The 19,211-nt window shown below is 40.3% G+C and overlaps 1 protein-coding gene and 1 pseudogene across 1 annotated transcript; both read right to left on the bottom strand.

Moving 5' to 3' along the window:
* Nucleotides 1-55: 55 nt before the first annotated feature.
* On the bottom strand, nucleotides 56-988 carry LOC122709649 (olfactory receptor 4C16-like). The gene has a single exon (XM_043927120.1). The coding sequence runs from the start codon at nucleotides 986-988 to the stop codon at nucleotides 56-58; it is 933 nt and encodes a 310-aa protein (XP_043783055.1).
* Nucleotides 989-5,910: 4,922 nt separating this feature from the next.
* LOC122702649 lies at nucleotides 5,911-12,429 on the bottom strand (annotated as a pseudogene).
* Nucleotides 12,430-19,211: the final 6,782 nt, after the last annotated feature.

The raw sequence follows: 19,211 nt of genomic DNA, 5'->3' as shown, positions 1-19,211 counted from the left end.
TAATGGGCTTCTTTAAGATCAATCCAAACTCTGAAGAAAACTTTGAAACTTCCATTCATCTTTTGTCATCTGAGAACAACTTCTTGCTCCATAACTTCCACATGGCATTTTTCACTTCTGCATTCCTCAGAGTATAAATCAGAGGGTTGATCAAAGGTGTTGCAAGTGTATAAAACACAGCTATCATCTTATCCATAGAGAAGGTGGTTGCAGGGCGAGTGTATATAAATATGCAGGGACCAAAGAACAAGATGACCACGATGATGTGGGAGATGCAGGTGGAGAGGGCTTTTTTCCTCCCTTCAGCACTGTGGTTTCTCAGAGAGTGCAAGATGATGGCATAGGATAACATCAGCATGACAAAACCCACTGTACAGATGGCCCCGCTGTTGGACACCAAGAGGAAGTTGGTCACATAGGTGTCTGCACAGGCAAGTTTCAACAAAGGCTGCAAGTCACAGAAGTAGTGATCAATTACATTGGGACCGCAGAAAGGCAGACTCAAGGCTAGAAAAATCTGAGCTGATGAATGCACGCAGGACCCCAACCAGGTCAGGGACATTAGCACACCACAGACTCGATGACTTATGATGGTCGTGTAGTGTAGAGGCTTACAGATGGCCACATAGCGGTCAACAGCCATGAGGACAAGGATGAAGATCTCCAGGCAGCCAAAGAAATGGAATGTAAAGACTTGGATCATGCACTCACTGAAATAGATAGTGGCATTCTTCAAAAGGGCATCAGCAATCATCCTAGGGGCTATGCATGTAGAGAAGCAGGTATCAGATAAAGATAAATGGAAAAGGAAGAAATACATTGGACTCCCTAGTGCCCTGCTGGTCTTGATGGTAGTAATAATCAGAAAGTTCCCCAACAAAGTCCCCAAATAGAACATCAAGAAAGTGGCAAACACTATTTTCTTCCTAACAGGATCTTGTGTCAACCCAAGCAGAATAAACTCAGTCACATTATTATTCAGTTGCATGACTTCATCAGTGAGGGGAAGGTGTGAGTGTTAAATGCTTAATCTGCAAAAAATAGAAAAGAATTAATTTGTGATGGAATGTGTGATTTTTAGGAATATTTTAAGTGAGATAAATATTCTTCATCATGGACAGTTTAGTTGTGGTTTCTTAACAAGTCACCTCAACACTTAATTTGTAATGACAAATTCATGGGGTCACTATGAGTCCCATATAAGATTGTGAAAAGTAGAATTTTCTGTAGCACTCTTCAAATGCAACTGTTTGTTAATTTTACATGATTCTCATTAATTTTTCTTAATGAATATTAAGTTAAGAAATACAGTTTCCATTTTATTAACTTAATAACTTTCCATGTTCATTTAATCGGGGTGGGGGGAGGAAGCATGTTTGGAGAGTGTATCAGTTGGCATTTTGGACATATTTTACTGCTTATGGAAGTTCATAATGTAAATGTAAAAATTACAGCCCAGTCCCATCCCCTAAATATGTCTCCATATATCAATGAGATATATATATATATATATATTATGCTTGTTATACTTACTTATAGAAATGTTTATTTTTATTAGTCTATAATATGATCCACTTCACTGTGCATTCCCTTCCATATGTGGCAGCTTGAAAAGAGGAAGATAAAGTACTTATTATCTTTCAATTATAACGTCCTTACTTTGAAACAACTTTATGATACTCACTACTTGAAATACACTAATGGAGAGAAGTGAATATTCTTCAATGGTTGATAATATCACAAATATTTCCAATCCCTGTTTTCTTTTTTCTCATTTCTGGAAACACCCTTCAAAACATGCAAAGTTCCAGAATTACTTGTAAATTACAAGGGGTGTTCACTCAATAGTTTATATGTTTAAACTTTAAGTGCTTTGCTTAAGCATTTTAGAACTGAGGTCCTTTGAAGAGATGTCAGCAGGTAGTTCTTTTCAGGTCTAATCATGGTTGTAATCCCGAGTATAATTTGTTTTATCTGGGTACCCGGAATCTCCACATTATTGTAACAGAACAAATATTCAGAAGAGAGAAAGGAACATATAATTTTAGTCAAGAGGAACAGCAGATAGTCAGTAACTGCCTATATTCAAATTGTTTTCTGTCTTTGCAAAATCAATGATTATTCAACTTTGAAACGTCATTTCCTTTAATGAAAAGTTAGTATTTTTTCATGTATGGAAAGAAATATTATCACTGACTTCACTTCATAGAACAAAATCTTTCCTCCAGGTTTTTATTGTTAATATGATGCTGAAAAGAACACCATTTGCAAGTAAAAATATAAACTGAGTGTGACAGATTTAAATATAATTTGGAAAACATACCCCACTGTATCCATCCTCAGTCCCACCCGTATCTTCAGTGCATCATCTTGAAAGCTGTGAGCCACCAAAACACAAACTGATAAACCAAATAGACAATGATCCCTATTTATTGCTTTTCTCCCCCTCAATAAATTTTTTTCTCCTCAAAGTAGTTGAATCATGTATTATCTTCCTGAAAATAAAAAACCCCTGCTGTGAAAGTGTCAAAGTTATTTAATATTTCTGGTATTTTAGAAAATAGTCTCTTTAGACCATGCAATCTTTGGCAAAGATCTTAAATGGTCAAGGAACTGTGTCTTGGTATTTCAGTCAGTGCAATAAACTCATCCTTTCCTTATGCATTTGGATGAGTGATCCATCATGAAGTATTTGTACTTGAAAATATGGCCTGTGATTGTGGCCACTCTTGAGTATATGGCTTTTGTATGTTATCAATCTCTTTAAATTGTCTATTTCTAGAACAATTTTATTTATACATTAGGACATACACTTGTAAGATAAATTAAGAATCATAAATACATGTGCTTTTTAACATTATAAATACATGTGTGTGTGTGTGTGTTAGTCACTCAGTCATGTCTGACTCTTTGCAAGTCCATGGACTGGCGCCTCTGTCCATGGAATTTTCTAGTCAAGAATACTTCAGTGGGTTGTCATACCCCTCTCTGGAGGACCTTCCCAACCTAATGATCAAACCCGGGTCTCCTGCCTTGCAGGCAGATTCTTTACCATCTGAGCCACCAGGGAAGCCCATAAATACACATGATTAATCATTAACTTGCAAATAATTGTGAGTTTTTATCAAATATTCACTCAATAGTGTATTCAGTAGTCTCCTTCCTTCCTTAATTGTAATTTTATTTCTAGTTATGCTGTCTTGAAACTCAGGACCCAACTGCTAAAAGCACTTATGGCTGATTCATGTTGAGGTTTGACAGAAAACAACACAATTTTGTAAAGCAATTATCCTTCAATTAAAAAAGATAAACTAATTAAAAAAAGAAAAATAATCTCTTCTGAAAGCCATCAGCAATTGCTTTGAGATGAAGGAAATTCTCCAGTTCTCTAAGAGTTTCTTTTACAGCTTATGTTATACTATCACATATTATACTTAAAATCAAAATTGTGTGAGCTTCCTTTAGCTTCTTTCATAGATGTAGAGTTTTTGAAGTCTTCAGGATTTCGCTCTCCCCAGATCCAAACCTGATGCCTTGCACAATGTACATGCTTAATAAGTTTTTTTTTTTAATTTTTTTTCATTTATTTTTATTAGTTGGAGGCTAATTACTTTACAATATTGTAGTGGGTTTTGTCATACATTGACATGAATCAGCCATGGATTTACATGTATTCCACATCCCGATCCCCCCTCCCACTTCCCTCTCTACCCAATCCCTCTGAGTCTTCCCAGTGCACCAGGCCTGAGCACTTGTCTCATGCATCCAACCTGGGCTAGTGATATGTTTCACTATAGATAATATACATGTTTCGATGCTGTTGTACATGCTTAATAAGTGTTTTTAAGCTGAACCTTCTTAGTTACTTCTTGTAATAATCATCTGATTGTTTTAGTACTATTCTGATTAAAAACACATTCACATTATTAATTTACTGTGGCCATGTGTATAGTATGTATGGTAGGGTAAACAGATAAATGTGCTCCCAACTTATATATTTGAAAAAACAAAATTGCATAAATTTTAAATAATTTAATCAGCTCCACAACCCGGAGTAAAACATGTTGTACTCAGAGCAGCACCACTTGGCCATGTAAGATTTTAGGACTTTGGCATGCCTAAGATGATCATTGTGAGTTTTCTACACTTTTTACATGAATCCTTGGCCCTTCAAGAATGCAAGGACAGCTTTGATATTTTTCCTGTCCTTTCAGCATCAATGGGTATTTTTCTATACTTTTCTCCATATGACCATATGTTGACTTTTCCCAGAAGTGTTGACATCTTAAATCAGATCCTCAAAGGTATCTGACACAAAAATGAATTGTAACAATCTAGAGACAAAACTGCACTGATAAAACAGCATTATCTTCTACTAACTACTGTATTTTAACTCTTCAAACAAGTTTGGCCAGTTTTAGAACAGCTAAATTTCTCAAAACAGTAATAAAGAGATAGTATGTTGAGCTGGGAGCTAAAAGAGATGAGCTGAAAGAAAATCACACAGAAAAGGTGTTGAACAAAAGACAGTGAAGCACGAGGTGTCATGTTGATCCTTCTACCTGACAGGGTTGTGTGTGCTTAATCGTTCAGTCATGTCCGACTCTTTGCGACCCCATGGACTGTAGCCCGCCAGCCTCCTCTGTCCATGGGATTCTCCAGACAAGAAATCGGAGTAAGTTGCCATGCCCTCCTCCAAGGGATCTTCCCAAACCAGGAATCGAACCTCGGTCTCCCACAATGCAGGCAGATTCTTTACTGTCTGCGCCACCAGAGAAGCCCTTCTACCTGACAAATCTGTTTTATTGCAGAAGCCACAGTGAAAACTTTGGTTTCCTTAGGACTCTCTTAAACTATACCACCCTCTCTGATTTGTTTCTCTTTCACTTCTATCTTTAGGAAAATCTCTATATTCATTTAATTTCTATGAAAAATGTACCTTTCTCTGTGGGAAGGTGAACAGATCTTCCCAAGGTTCTTTATCTCTCAAAAGCCTAAATTAGAGAAAGATGGAAATTTCCCCCCCACATATATGTCACATTACCCTTCACCTTCATCATGCAATTATTACCTTTCACTTTGTTATGTTTCCTCTGAATCTTCCATCAGGTGTAGTTATTCGCTGTTTCAAAATAAATCCAGATGCATATCAACTACAAGTTATATTCTTAAAATATCATTTTAGAAACATGCAAAGTACTTTTAATCTGTGATATACAGCATTCTATTTAAAGCTGTCTCTTGGATGTGGAGAGGCTGGCATTCTCCAAGAAGCTTATGTCACAGTCTTTACCTGTATTAGTTTCTATTTCCTTCTTCAAGGGAAAAAGTCATAGGGAAATATATTTTTTAAATTTGTGAAATTATTCTGCATGATGCCTTTCTCAGTACAATCATGTAAGTAATCTCTCACTTACCTGTTAGAACCCTCTAAATTAGTGTCAAATCTTTCCATCCTTTTTTCAAAACAGCCTTCTCATGGAATGCTGAGAAAAAATAAACCTTTCTGCATTCTAAAGGGAATATTTTAAGACATAATGACGTTAGGTATTAGCATCACAGAGAGTAGTATTCCCTAAAGTTTCCCTTCCTTTGTTCATGACAAACATCCTCAGTATTGTAATAGGTTTAACTTTTGGTTTGTCCACTTAGCCAATAGAAGAATAAATTACCATCCTTATACTCAGGAACCAAGTATGGAAAAGGGTTTGAAGGCATTAAGTGCCTCGGGCTGACCAAAGTTACCAGGGAAAAAGAGGAAAATTCAAATGGATGGCAGGGACAGTGACAGAGGAGAGGAAGAAAACAACATTGACTTTAGTTTAAAAAAAAAAAAAGTGAATCACAAAGGAGCTACTCGGCTCCACCCAGTGCTCTAGGGTGCCCCTTTGTTCTTTTTGTTTTTTACTACAACCAAAGAGATTCAACATTTATTTTATCATAAAAGTCCAGCAAATAAAACTATATACAAGATCCATGCAAGGAATCCAGTTACACAAAAGACACATTTAAAACCTGGTTAAAACACAATCGCCACAACAGCAGTGAATAAAACCGGTGAGACCAAGTATCCTTAGTGAGAAACATAATCGTGTTTATATTTTGGATGCTGCTTGAATCCAATTCTCTGCCCAACAATGAGGCACTGGATCACCCACTCTTGTGACACCACAGGCAGCTGCAATGCTTCAGCACACTTCAGCACCGAGGCTGGGCATGAGGGGTCCGTCACCACCATGTCAAACACCCCTAAAGCAATATCTTTGTTATGGGCACTTGAATGGTGCTGCTTCACAGAGGCTGCCCCCCCACCCCCGCCTCCAAATCATGAGGATCTCGGACCAGAGCTCCAGGAAATTCTGCTGTTGGTCTGATACCAAGAGTACCTTCAGATTCTGGAAAGGGTTTTCACGGGGTTGCCAATCCAGAATCCTTTGCTCCTCAAGGCTGTACCCAGCTGGCAGCAGGTAACTGCCGTAATTCTGGAGCTGGTTGGCATGGCAGCTGTCATGGACCCAGACATGAGACACAGAAGGAATCCCACTGGCACAGGAAGTACTTCCGGGTTCGACAGCGCTGATCCGCAGTTAGGAGACACTGGTAGGCGGTGTTACACTGGGCTTCACTAACATCTTCAAGAATGTGGCCAGCTCCTGCTCGAAGCTGGCATTCTGTGTACTGCTTGTTGCAAGGAGGAACTTCTACAAATTCCTCCTCTTCCTCGCTGCTTCCTGTAGGACCATCTGGCAATTTGGAGCGGCTAGCCAACTTGTCGCTTGTTGTGGCCATGGTGAGGAGAAAGGCATAGCCAGAAACAAGGTCTTGTTGAGGGGCAGAGGCGCTCTCTGCTCTTCCAGGGCAGAGGTCACCCGGCTTGTCGCCACTCTCACAGGGGCTCACCAGCTCTCCTGCCCCCACCGCACCAGGCTTCGCAGCGGCAGATTTCCGGCCTCGCTTGGCAGGGGACCGCTCCTCTTCAGGAGTGACGAGCTTCCTTTGGCCCGAGGGGCCCCCCGCGGTGGCAGGAGGACTCTCTGGGACCTTCCGGGTAGGGGTGGTACTGCTGCTGCTGGAAGTGGTGGGGTGGCTGGGGAGTTGACATTACTAAGCCGTCTCCGTTTCCCGTCCACCACGTTGTCCAAGCTGATATCTGCTGCCTCGGTGAGGGGCGTTACCGCCTCCTATGGGCCCAGGCCATTCTGCTCTCGCAGTCTGTTTCCTTGCTCCAAGGACAGGATGACAGCCATCCGCGTGTACCACTTGCTTTGGCCGTCTTTCCCAAGGCTGTAGTACCGCTCTCCAGACTCCTCCTGTGCCCTCTGACCGCTCCTGCACTGAGATACCCATCCTCCGAGAGGCGGTCACGTCCGTGTCCAGGGGGATGGGGTCACACCGCAGGGTGTCTCTGCCCAACACTCATCAAAGAGCAACTTATACTTCCCGGCTCCGACATCTTGTGTGATTTTCCCGGAGTAAAAATAGCCATTGGATGACCACTTGGCTACAACACGGAGCCCGACAAAGCTGTTCCCTGGAGGGGACGCATCTAAGCCATCTGAAGGGCCAGCAGCAGTCTGGCATGGAATCTCGGGAGAGTCGCGTGGACGCAAAGCACCAGCACCCGTGTCTGCCGTCTGCTGGAGCCTGGCGCTCGAGGCCTGACACGGGTGAAGGATTTATCGTCCGGCGACATGCTAGGTGAAATGCCCTCTATGCCCAAGGGGCCAGGCACAGCTGTCTCCCTGGTTCCAGTGGTCCGAGAAGGCGGGCGGCCCCTTGGCCCACGCCCACGAGGCGTGACTGGAGCCTTCCCTGCCTGTCTGATGCCAAGGCCCGCATCACCATCCTCCTCACACACTGGCGTCCCTGCCTGACTGACCCCTTTTCTAGGACTCAGCTTTCCTGGGCCTCCTCGGGAGCTGGGCAAGGCAAACTCGGCAGGTCCTGTCCCGCTGGTTTTCCCTTTGGGTTGTCCGGCTCCTCTCCCGGGGCTGCCGCTGCTGTGTGTGGCGGACAGGCTCGGCCGCTCGACGTGCGTGTGAGCTGGAGGCCTTGGAGGAGAAGGAATGGTGTCCCCCAGGTCACCTCAGGAGCCGCCAGTCTGTGAAGGGGAGACTTCCGGTTCGCACTCCTGACTCTCCACGATCCGGAGGGTGCCCCTTTGTTCTTATTCGCTATCTGTTGTAAACTATCTGTAATTACAATCTAGGGAAGGCACCAGGGTGCTTGAAACAAGATTTTATTTTGTGTGCTAGAGCTTTTCTTCACCAAGAAACCACAGATTTGCAACAAGTATTCTGAGGATTAAAATGTATACGAACAATGAGTAGAAATCTCATCTTTTTCTAATTCATTTCCATTTGTTTTGATAACTAATAAAGAGACACTTATTAAGGAAAACATCTTATTAAAATAATTTTTCTTCACTATTAAGAAAAGTCACTATCTTTTTTTTTTTCCTAATAGAATTACCAAAAATGGAGACTGGGAACTCCTGCCTAATTTTACCATAATGGAGACAGCCTGATTAAAAATGAAGTCAACAAAAAAGGAAGCAGATCCAACTAATAGAAGAGACCCATTTTTATAATAAATTTTCAACAGTAGAATTCATCCATTTCCAAAAAATTTGACCATCTTTCATTTGTTCATTTTATATTATTGCCTTTTTGTGCATGCACAGTTGCTCAGGTGTGTCTGCTCAGACATGTCTGATTCTTTGCAACCCCCGTGGACTGTAGCCTGCCACTCTTCTGTCCATAGAATTTTCCAAGCAAGAATACTGGAGTGGGTTGCCATTTCCTACTCCATACTGCTTTTTGGCATTCATGTAACTAATAAAATAAATCCTAGTAAACTTACTACCATCTCAAGAACTAAAATATTACCCATAATTAAACATTTTAAACACTTTCCTATCTGTTGTCCACCTCTTCTTAAAAGTAACAAATATTTTAATTTTGTCCTAAAAATAAAACATTTTTATCTACATATATTTTCCCTGGCTTTGAATTTTACAGAACTTAACATCCTATATGCAGACTTCTTGAAATTGCTTTTATTTTTTTCATCCAACCCTACTGTATTTCATTATGGTTGTTGAATTTAGTTGTAAATTCATTTCCATGGCTGTATCACACTCCATTATGGGATTATTTCAAAACGTGTTTATTCAATATCCAGTCAATAGATATTTGACTACTATGAACAGCAATTATGAACATAAAAATATGTTTCCTAAGAGTGTAATTGATAGGTTTTAGGATGTGCCAGTATTCAGATTTACAAAATAATATCATAAATTTCAATAAGGAGTAAGGAGATGCAATCTAGTTATGTGCCAAAAAAGAAGACAAATAGTGTATTTGTGACCAAAGCTGGAAACTTTCACAAGATTAGCAAAGAATTAAAGAAAAGTATGTTCTCTTTTGTTGTTGTTGCTCCAGTTAAGAACATGGATAAAATTATAATCCTCAAAACAACCTGAGTTCATAGCTTTCAATGTCAGTTTACAAATGTCAATTCTTAACCTCTTTTTCCTTGTCATTTGTAAGACAATTTTTTCAACACTAACGTGGACCAGAGTCCTGTGAAGGAAAGAAAATTTCTTTGAGGCAGAAAGACTTATTCCTATTTATTAAATATTGTTAAACTATGTGATCTATACAATTAGATTAGAGGTTTATGATGTTTCTATCAATATGGAAAATATTTATAAAAGTATTTCCATGCTCCTGCTTGCATACCTCAGTTAAAGACCACTTTTAGAATTCAGGAGAAGAGGCATTATAATGAAGGGTCTTTATTAGCGTATTGCAAGATATCATAGTTCTTTGTTCAACTGAATATGGCCTGGATTCAAAACCCTAACCAAGTAGAATAATATATTCTGTTATTTAAATGATGAGATGTATCATATTTACTTTCCCATCGATTTGTTAAAGAGCTCTATAAATAGATTAACTTCCAGGACCTTGAGTCCTAAGCAAACCCAGCACCTGGTACCACATAATGGCAGGCACTGTCTGCAAGGACTGTAACCTATGACAGATTCCTTACACTGAGTGAAGGACTCAGAAAGATAGATTACCTTTATTCTATTACATAAATCAGAAATTCAACATGAATCGGTGGGAGGGAGGTGAATAGGTGAAGTGTAGAGGATCTTTAGGGCAGTGAAAACACTCTTTATGACACTATTGATATAATGATGGATGCATATCATTATACTTTTCTCCAAATTCATGAAACATACAACAACAGGAGAGAACCCTAAGGTAAACTATGGACTTTGGGTTATTATGTGTCAATGTAAGTTCATCATTTGTAATAAATTTGGAACAAATCAACTCTAGGAGAAGTTGATAATGGGAGATACTATATATGTGTAGGGGTATGGGTATGTGAGAAACCTGTACATTCCTTTCAACTAAACTGTGAACCTAAAACCGCTCTAAAAAAAAAAAAAAGCCATTATTAAAATTTAATCCAATGTATTTACTCCCTGATGTAGAGACTTCTACATGAAAATGCCAGGTGTTTCTCTAGAGTGTAATTTCTTGAAGTCATGAGCTACATTGAGGCAAGGACTATGACATATTCTTTAGATCCGCCTTACTTAGAGATGCCTTGGGGCTCCAGTTCCTGCCTTTGCCTCATGAAGCAGGTCAGGAAAAAGTGCATTCTCTGAGGTATATGGCAAACCGTGGTCACTGCCCCCTTCCAATGCAGTCTCTGGGTGTCCATGGATGATGCAATGTTTTAATTATTCAGAACACTTGGTGCCAAAACTTTATCCACACTAATAGACACTTTGGTTTATCAACTCCCCAATGACAACTTCTTTTAGCAACAGTGGTTTCTTGGAAAAAAACTTTAGCGCTGAATCCTACTATCAAGCTACTGAAAATGGCTCCGTTAGCAGGCTGCAATTCCCCCAAAATGATAAAAGGTTCTCTGAAGACATTACATCAGCCACCTTGAATGGTGCCTCTGTCTCTAGTGCCCTGTGCAGTCAGGGTTGGAGACCAAGGCCCCTTTCCTTTCTTCCCATCTGTAAGTTCATGCCAACTCTCTGCTTTCACGCAGCACATCTTACTAAGATCACTCTTCTCCCACTTCCTGTCCCTCAGGGCATGGGCACAGAGCCATCTTCACATTCAAGACTGTCTGTCCCTTTGTGAAGTGTTCTTTGTCTACATACACGGCACCTAAGGGTACCTTTTCAATGTGTAGTCAATTATTTCTCATATTTGAGTGTCTTTCAAAAGGTTGTTAAATAGGTACTTTGTGAAGTTCAGTTTCGTGCTTGGTCTTCAGCCAAAATTATTTATCCTCTTAGAATTCAGCATTTGAAAGGTAGAAGAGCTAAATGCCTACATTAGTGTCATTTGTGACCTCTCTGCCCCTTTGGGACATGACAGCATAATTTACTGCCATGTACAATCTCCGTAATGATGCGTCCACAACCCCGTCACAGGATTCAGATTTATTGTTATACACACGTATGTGTGCTCAGTCTGTCAGGCATGTCCGACTCTTTGCCCCCATGGACTCCAGTCCACCAGACTCCTCTGTCCATGGAATTCTTCGGGCAAAAATACTAGAGGGAGCTGACATGTCCTACCTCAGGGGTTCTCCTGACCCAGGGATCACAACCGTGTCTCTTGTCTCCTACATAAGCAGGCAGATTCTTTATCACTGTGCTCCCAGGATGCCCTAAGAGAACATATTTACTCTCAAATATTGGTGAATATTTTAGGTGTGACTCGGAGACAATATCTCCTTATTCATTTCATTTTTTTTTCACTTCAGGTTCTTGCTGCAAATTAATCAACAAAATTACTCAATAGGACTTTCACAGTTCTGTGATATTTAATTGGGTGTGTGTGCATACACACACACACACACACACACACAGAAAATCTTCTAAAATACATGACATTTATCTCTAAAAATTTACTTTTTGTTTGGTTTAGAGATTTTTATATAATGATGATCATTGGAAGGGGTGTCTGTGAATTCTTCTAATGAGATATTGGAAAATAGCTACCAGAATTGGGCAGGAAGAGGAGAAAGAAAACTTAGGATATAGGATAGATCAGGTTAAAAATGCATGGCCTTTAACAGGGAAGGAAAATAAGTTCTTCTTGGAACTAACTGAGGACGGCAGATGCTCTAGGTACAACATCTGGTACCTACAAATATTTTGAGAATGATCTTTCTGCATTGTTTCTCACCAGGGCATTCTGTAACAGAAATTGGCCTGGTGTTCCCAGCTACTGAAATGTGACTGAAGAACTGACAGCTGCCAAGATTTCCATTCTTGCTGTGGGGTGTTGGAGAGGGATGCTGGCCCATCTGAGTGTGCAGGGAGACCACTGTAATATCAGTGGTGTGCGGTAAAGCTAACTCTTCATGGGTGATCATCTGAACCAGAACTGAGGAACATTTGGTGGTGACCCAGCCTCCTGGGAACATGTGATGAGAGCTCCTTCCCCCAACTGGGTCATAAAAATCCAGTAAAGTGTGCCCTCAGATTATAGTGGCTTTTGATTAGATTTGAAGTCTTCTGGAGTTGACTTTTGGTCATTTTGATGTTATCCATGGCAAACTGTAGCCTCAGGGCCTGCAAGTTCAACGTATTTTGGCATTTCTGTTCCCATCTCAATTGTCAAAGGCTGGCTAGATGTAAACCTGATCAATGACCTTAGCTACCTTATTTTCTTTAACATCTTTTTCTTATACTCTTTGTATTATTTACTGTGTCTTCATTTTTAAAACTGCGGTTTACCATGTATGCAATTGTACATTTTGGGAAATTTCCTCCTCCTGAATTTGGAGCTGGCCCAGAAGACATTTCTTTTTGTTGTTGTGTAATTTACCGCTATTCAAGTGAAGAATTTACAGAGTGCTTTTTCTGTTTGTTTGTTTTTTCTTGAAGGATCCCTGACTTAAATGAGTTAATGTTCTTAAAACTTACTTGTGTCACTGTTGTAAATGCTAGAAATCAAACTCTCATATGACTAGAATTCTGACATACTCTAGCCATTAATATTCTTCCCGATTTTAAAATGATTTAAATTTTTGAGAACATTGCTTACCTCAAAAAAGCAGTAACACTCTTCCCCATATATAGCCAACAAACTCTCTAAATATTCATATGAATGATCAGTCTATTTTCCAATTTATTTAATTATTTGGAAGATCATAATTTTCTTTGAGCTATTTAATTCTCACAGCTTTCATGACTGTCACTCATCTTGGAGAATTTTGCTCTTGCAAAGATACATACATACATATACCTCAAAGTGAGAGTGTTAGTCACTCAGTCCCGGCTGACCCTTTCCTGCCCCATGCACTGAAGCCTGTCAAGCTACTCTGTCTGTGGAGGAACCTGGGGAACCCCAGCTCGATCCCTGTGTCAGGAAGATCCCCTGGAGAAGGAAATGGCTATTCACTCCAGTATTCGTGCCTGGAGAATTCCATGGACAGAGGAGCCTGGTGGGCTACAGTCCCTGGGGTAGCAAAGAGTCGGACACAACTGAGTGACTAGCACTTTCATGACGGATACTTCAACTTGCAAATAAAACAACCACACAGAAGATGCACGGAGGCTCATTTTCCCAAAACTTTCCCAATTGCTGTCTTTCTCCACTTGCTGAATGCAACAAACCTAATGGGAAATCAGAGCAGCAATTGCCACAAATGCCCCATCTCCATCCACCACCCTACCCCGCTTTGAACAAGCTAAGACAAGAAGAGCTTCTGTTCTCCGTGAAATCCTCATAACATTGGACCATAGGAAGCTGAGCTCTCCTGCGAGCATGAGGCTAGGATCCTTGATCATCCACGCCTTTCCCTGAATACTCACACAGCTAGGAGTTCCCAAAATATAAACACAGGTCCTTCTTCTCACTACAGGTTTAAGAAAATGACTACTTTTACCATTCTTCTTTCCTTCTCACTTGTTCTCATTGCTTAAACTTTTCCATTTTCTGTATCTCCAGATTTCAAAACAACTTAAATATGACAGAAAGCTATTATTTCTCCCCTAAAAGCAGTCCCAAGAACACTGTTTATTCCTGATTTTATCCCAAATATTTGTTGCTAACTATTCTTATAATGAGGGATTTCTTGGTAGACCAGATGGTAAAGAATCTGCCTGCAATGCAAGATACCAGGGTTTGATCCTTGGGTTGGGAAGATGCCCTGGAGAGGAGAATGGCAACTCACTCCAGTATTCTTGCCTGGAAAATTCCATAGACAGAGGAGCCTGGCGGGCTACAATCTGTGAGGTTGCAAGGAGTTGGACAAAAATGAGCAACTAACACTTTCACTTTCATTCCTACAATAGCCAGATTCTACTGAATAGCTAGATTCAGGACTTATAATTGAAAATGTGGTTCAAGTCAGTATTCATAGGATAAGTTGTTAAAATTACTGTTCTTGATAGGTTCAGTTCAGTCACTCAGTTGAGTCTGACTCGTTGTGACCCCATGAACTGCAGCTTTCCAGGCTTACCTGTCCATCACCAACTCCTGGAGCTTGGTCAAACTCACGTCCACCAAGTCAGTGATACCATACAACCATCTCATCCCCTGTCGTCCCCTTCTCCTCCCACCTTCAATCTTTCCCAGCATCAGGGTCTTTTCCAATGAGTCAGTTCTTCTCATCAGGTGGCCAAAGTATTGGAGTTTCAGCTTGAGCATCAGTCCTTCCAATGAATATTCAGCACTAATTTCCTTGAGGATTGACTGGTTTGATCTCCTTGCAGTCCAAGGGACTTTCAAGACTCTTCTCCAACACCACAGTTCAAAAGCATCAATTCTTCAGCACTCAGCTTTCTTTATAGTCCAATGCTCACATCCATACATGACTACTGGAAAAACCATGGCCTTGACTAGATGGACCTTTGTGGACAAAGTAATGTCTCTGCTTTATAATCTGCCGTCTAGGTTGGTCATAACTTTCCTTTCAAGAAGTAACTGTCTTTTAATTTCATAGCTGCAGTCACCATCCGCAGTGATTTTGGAGCCCCAAAAAATTAAGTCAGCCACTGTTTCCCCATCTATTTGCCATGAAGTGATGGGACCAGATACCATGATCTTAGTTTTCTGAATGTTGAGCTTTAAGCCAACTTTTTCACTCTCCTCTTTCACTTTCATCAAGAGGCTCTTTAGTTCTTCTTCACTTTCTGCCATAAGGGTGGTGTCATCTGCATATCTGAGGTTATTGATATTTCTCCCGGCAATCTTCATTCCAGTTTGTGCTTCCTCCAGCCCAGCATTTCTCATGATGTACTCTGCATATAAGTTAAATAAGCAGGGTGACAATATACAGCCTTGATGTACTCCTTTTCCTATCTGGAACCAGTGTGTTGTTCCATGTCCAGTTCTAACCGTTGCTTCCTGACCTGCATACAGATTTCTCAAGAGGTAGGTCAGGTGGTCCGGTATTCCCATCTCCTTCAGAATTTTCCAGAGTTTATTGTGATCCACACAGGCAAAGGCTTTGGTATAGTCAATAGAGCAGAAACAGATGTTTTTCTGAAACTCTCTTGCTGTTTTGATGATCCAGCAGATGTTGTCAATTTGATCTCTGGTTCCTCTGCCTTTTCTAAAACCAGCTTGAACATGTGGAAGTTCACGGTTCACGTACTGCTGAAGCCTGACTTGGAGAATTTTGAGCATTACTTTACTAGCGTGTGAGATGAGTGCAATTGTGCGGTAGTTTGAGCATTCTTTGGCATTGCTTTTCTTTGGGTTGGAATGAAAACTGATAAGTAACCCTTACAATACCACCTTCCTTTTCATCATTATTAGGTAAACTTTCTAGACTGCACAGTCATAAAATAATTTTGCCATAGTTTTCTCTGCTACTTTCCCAAATACTTTTCATTTAAGGTTTTATCTATTTTCAAATAAATAAATAAATAAAGTTTTATCTATTTTCATTTACCATGGTAAAAAAGAATGTGTTTCAGATAGCTACACATTGTCCTGGCAATTTTTTTGAATAGTTTATATTTTTCCAGTAATTTTAGATACCACTTTAACCTTATTCCAAAATCTCTTATCTACTGTGTCCCTTTTTTTTTAAAGGTTTTTTTTTTTTTTTTTTTTTTTGATGCAGACCATTTTCTAAAGTCTTTATTGAACCTTGTTCCAATATTTCTTCTGTTTTATGTTTGGTTTTTTTGTTTGTTTGTTTGTTTGTTTGTTTTGGCTGTAAGGTATATGGGATCTCAGCTCTCCAACCAGGGATTAAACTCACACCCCCTGCATGGGAAAGTGAAGTCTTAACCTCAGAGCCATCAGGTAAGTCCTTTATCCATTATGTTCAATTTCAGGAGTTTGTTCTCAGTTTAAATGATATGCCTATTCTATTGTTAATACCACATGTTTATAGTTGTTGTAGCTGTCTGCTATATTTTTGATATCTGGTAGGTTTTCCCCTCATTTTTTGTCCAGAGTTACCAGCCCATATTTTGGATATTTAATTTTTCAATATGAATAAACTTTTTTGACTAAAACATGTATTATTAATTATTTTACTGGAGAACAACACTTTAATGTGTGAGTAACACTGTGGAGAGCTAAGACCCTAAGGATGTTGAGTATCTTTAGGATATCAGGCAAGCTTAGTTCCCAGAGGAAGTAATCCTCGGAACTCACACAGGACCTGTAATAGTTCTGGTTTCCTACCCATCAGAATAGAAAGCTGCCTGTCACTGGGCACCAGGTACAGTGTCCAGAAATGCAGTGTTTTTGTAGTGAGGAAGAGTTCACCGTAATCTAACCATAAATTCTGGATGATCTGTCCATTGATGCAAGTGGGGCCCTAAAGTGAAGTGAAAGCGAAAGTCGCTCAGTCGTGTCTGACTCTTTGCGACCCCTGGACTACACAGTCCATGGAATTCTCCAGGACAGAATACTGGAGTGGGTAGCCTTTCCCTTCTCCTAGGGGATCTCCAGGGATGGAACCCTGGTTTCCTGCATTGCAGGCAGATTCTCTACCATCTGATCCACAAAGGAAGCTACCCCCACCTCCGCCCATTATAAGAATAGTTAGCAACACATATGTGGGATAAAATCAGGAATAAATAGTGTTTATTTATTATTTATTATTAGGGGAGTAGTAATAGCTTTCTGCCAAATGTAAGTTGTTTTGAAATCTGGAGAATTTGCCAGATACAGTATTCACAGAATTATTAACTGAAGCACAACATTTCTGTTCAGACTCTTTAGGAAAAAAATAAAACAGAGACAAAGACTTTTAACCTGGAGGGAAAAGGAAAGGCTTATTACTACAGAGTTCTCTACACATTTTTTTAAGTGGAGAATTTGTCACACCTGAGGACAAATAAGCTAAGACAATACTATGATAAATGCTCAGATAAAGATCAGTTCCCAGGATTATTTCCTAAACAGACAGGGGGACAGATCACACAATCCAGGCTCTGCACAGACTAGGGTAACCTGTTCACTGATGGTTTCTGCAGCTTCCACAGCCCTTCGGTTAATCTGACACCTACCCTACCTGCCCACAGGGTGGTGCTCAACTCAAATAGTGAGCTAAATCCAACTTCAGATTTCACCTAGAAATTTTGTAGATTTGCCTGTCTTCAGATAAATGCTAGCAGACTGTGTGAATTTTTCACTGAATTGTGGTTCATCCTGTGAGTAGTGTTTCAGATCACACTGACCAATCTCTCTTTAAATTCTTGACCTGGATGTCAAGTGAGTCGAAGCAGCTAAACCGTCACACGGCAGTTTCACTACCCATCTCTTCTCTCACTGTTCTAAAGTGCTTACGGGACTATTAGGACTGTCGTGATAAAGGGCTGTAATGCTAGAGCAAAATTCCCATCTTTTCCTCTGTCTTTAAAACCCCAAAACCTTCTTCCCTTTCTTGAGTCCCAATCAGTGGCTTTACCTTTTAGTTCAGGGAAAGCTTGACACAATTAGGAATAAGTTTTGCAGATTGACTTCACTCTGTCTGCTCACCTCCTATATCTGTACCCACATGATCAGCCTCCCTGCCTGTTACAGAAGTCAGCCCCCTGTGAACTCCCAGTTATATCTCAAGCCAATACCTCCACTTGTGTACCAGATCTCATTTCCTCCTGCTGTGTAAGAGCAATGGTCTGATATTTCTCCTCTTGCAACCACTCCAGTATTCTTGCCTGGAGAATTCAATGGAGGGGGGTGTCTGGCAGGCTACAGTCCATGGGGTTGCAAAGAGTCGAACTTGACTGAGTGACTAACATTCCCTGTTAGCAACATTTGCTCTTTGCAGGATCATTTCCGTAGGCATGACACATCTTGTTTTGTTTTGTTTTGTTTTCATCGCAAAATATCACTTTTTAAAACTCCACACTCTTTCCAAATACTTTTTCCATTAATTTCTTTCCCTTCCTAGTGAAATGTATCAGGAGAGCTTTTATACTTTCTCTATATTATTCATTTTCTCTCACTCCATCTCAAGCCAAAACTAAGCAGACTTCCCCAACACTCCACCTTAACAAACTTTCTTTGGTAATATTGCAAATGACCTTTACCTTGCTAAATCCATTGCTAAGTTAATTGCTGTTTTCTTGATACAGTTATTTCATTGATTTTCAATTGACTTGCCTGTCTTGATGTTCCTCCTACTTATCAGGTCACTCGTCATTCTCCTTTGTTGATTCTGCCTTTCTTCTCTATATAAGTTCTCAGTAACCTAGGGCTTAGTCCAAGTCCCCTTTTTCCCTCTGTCAATGTATACTACCTCAATAAATGTATCCAGCCCTATAGCTTTAAATGTTATCTAACTGCTCAGTGTTCACATATATATATATCAGCATCCCAGACCATGGTCCCTAATTTGAATCTCATATATGTACCTGTCTGTCCAAATCTCCACTTTGTTGTTTAATAATCATCTCAGATTTTAAATGTAAGAAATGAACTCCTGATTCCACTTCCACTCACCAACACCCCATCCTCACCACCATGCTATACTCTTAGAGAAGGACTCTTCTTCTCAATTGATGGTGACTCCATCCTATCCATGTGAAAAGTCAAAGTGTTAGTCTCTCAGTTATGTCCGACTCTTTGTGACCCCATGGACTGTAGCCCCAGGGCTCCTCTGTCCATGGAATTCTCCAGGCAAGAATACTGGAATAGGTAACCATTCCCTTCTCCAGGGTATCTTCCAGACCCAGGAAT

Source organism: Cervus elaphus, chromosome 1, assembly GCF_910594005.1.
Source record: "Cervus elaphus chromosome 1, mCerEla1.1, whole genome shotgun sequence".
In the NCBI taxonomy this organism is placed as follows: Eukaryota; Metazoa; Chordata; class Mammalia; order Artiodactyla; family Cervidae; genus Cervus; species Cervus elaphus.
The sequence above is the reverse complement of the archived record's forward strand: the minus strand, read 5'-3'. Positions and strand labels throughout refer to the sequence as shown.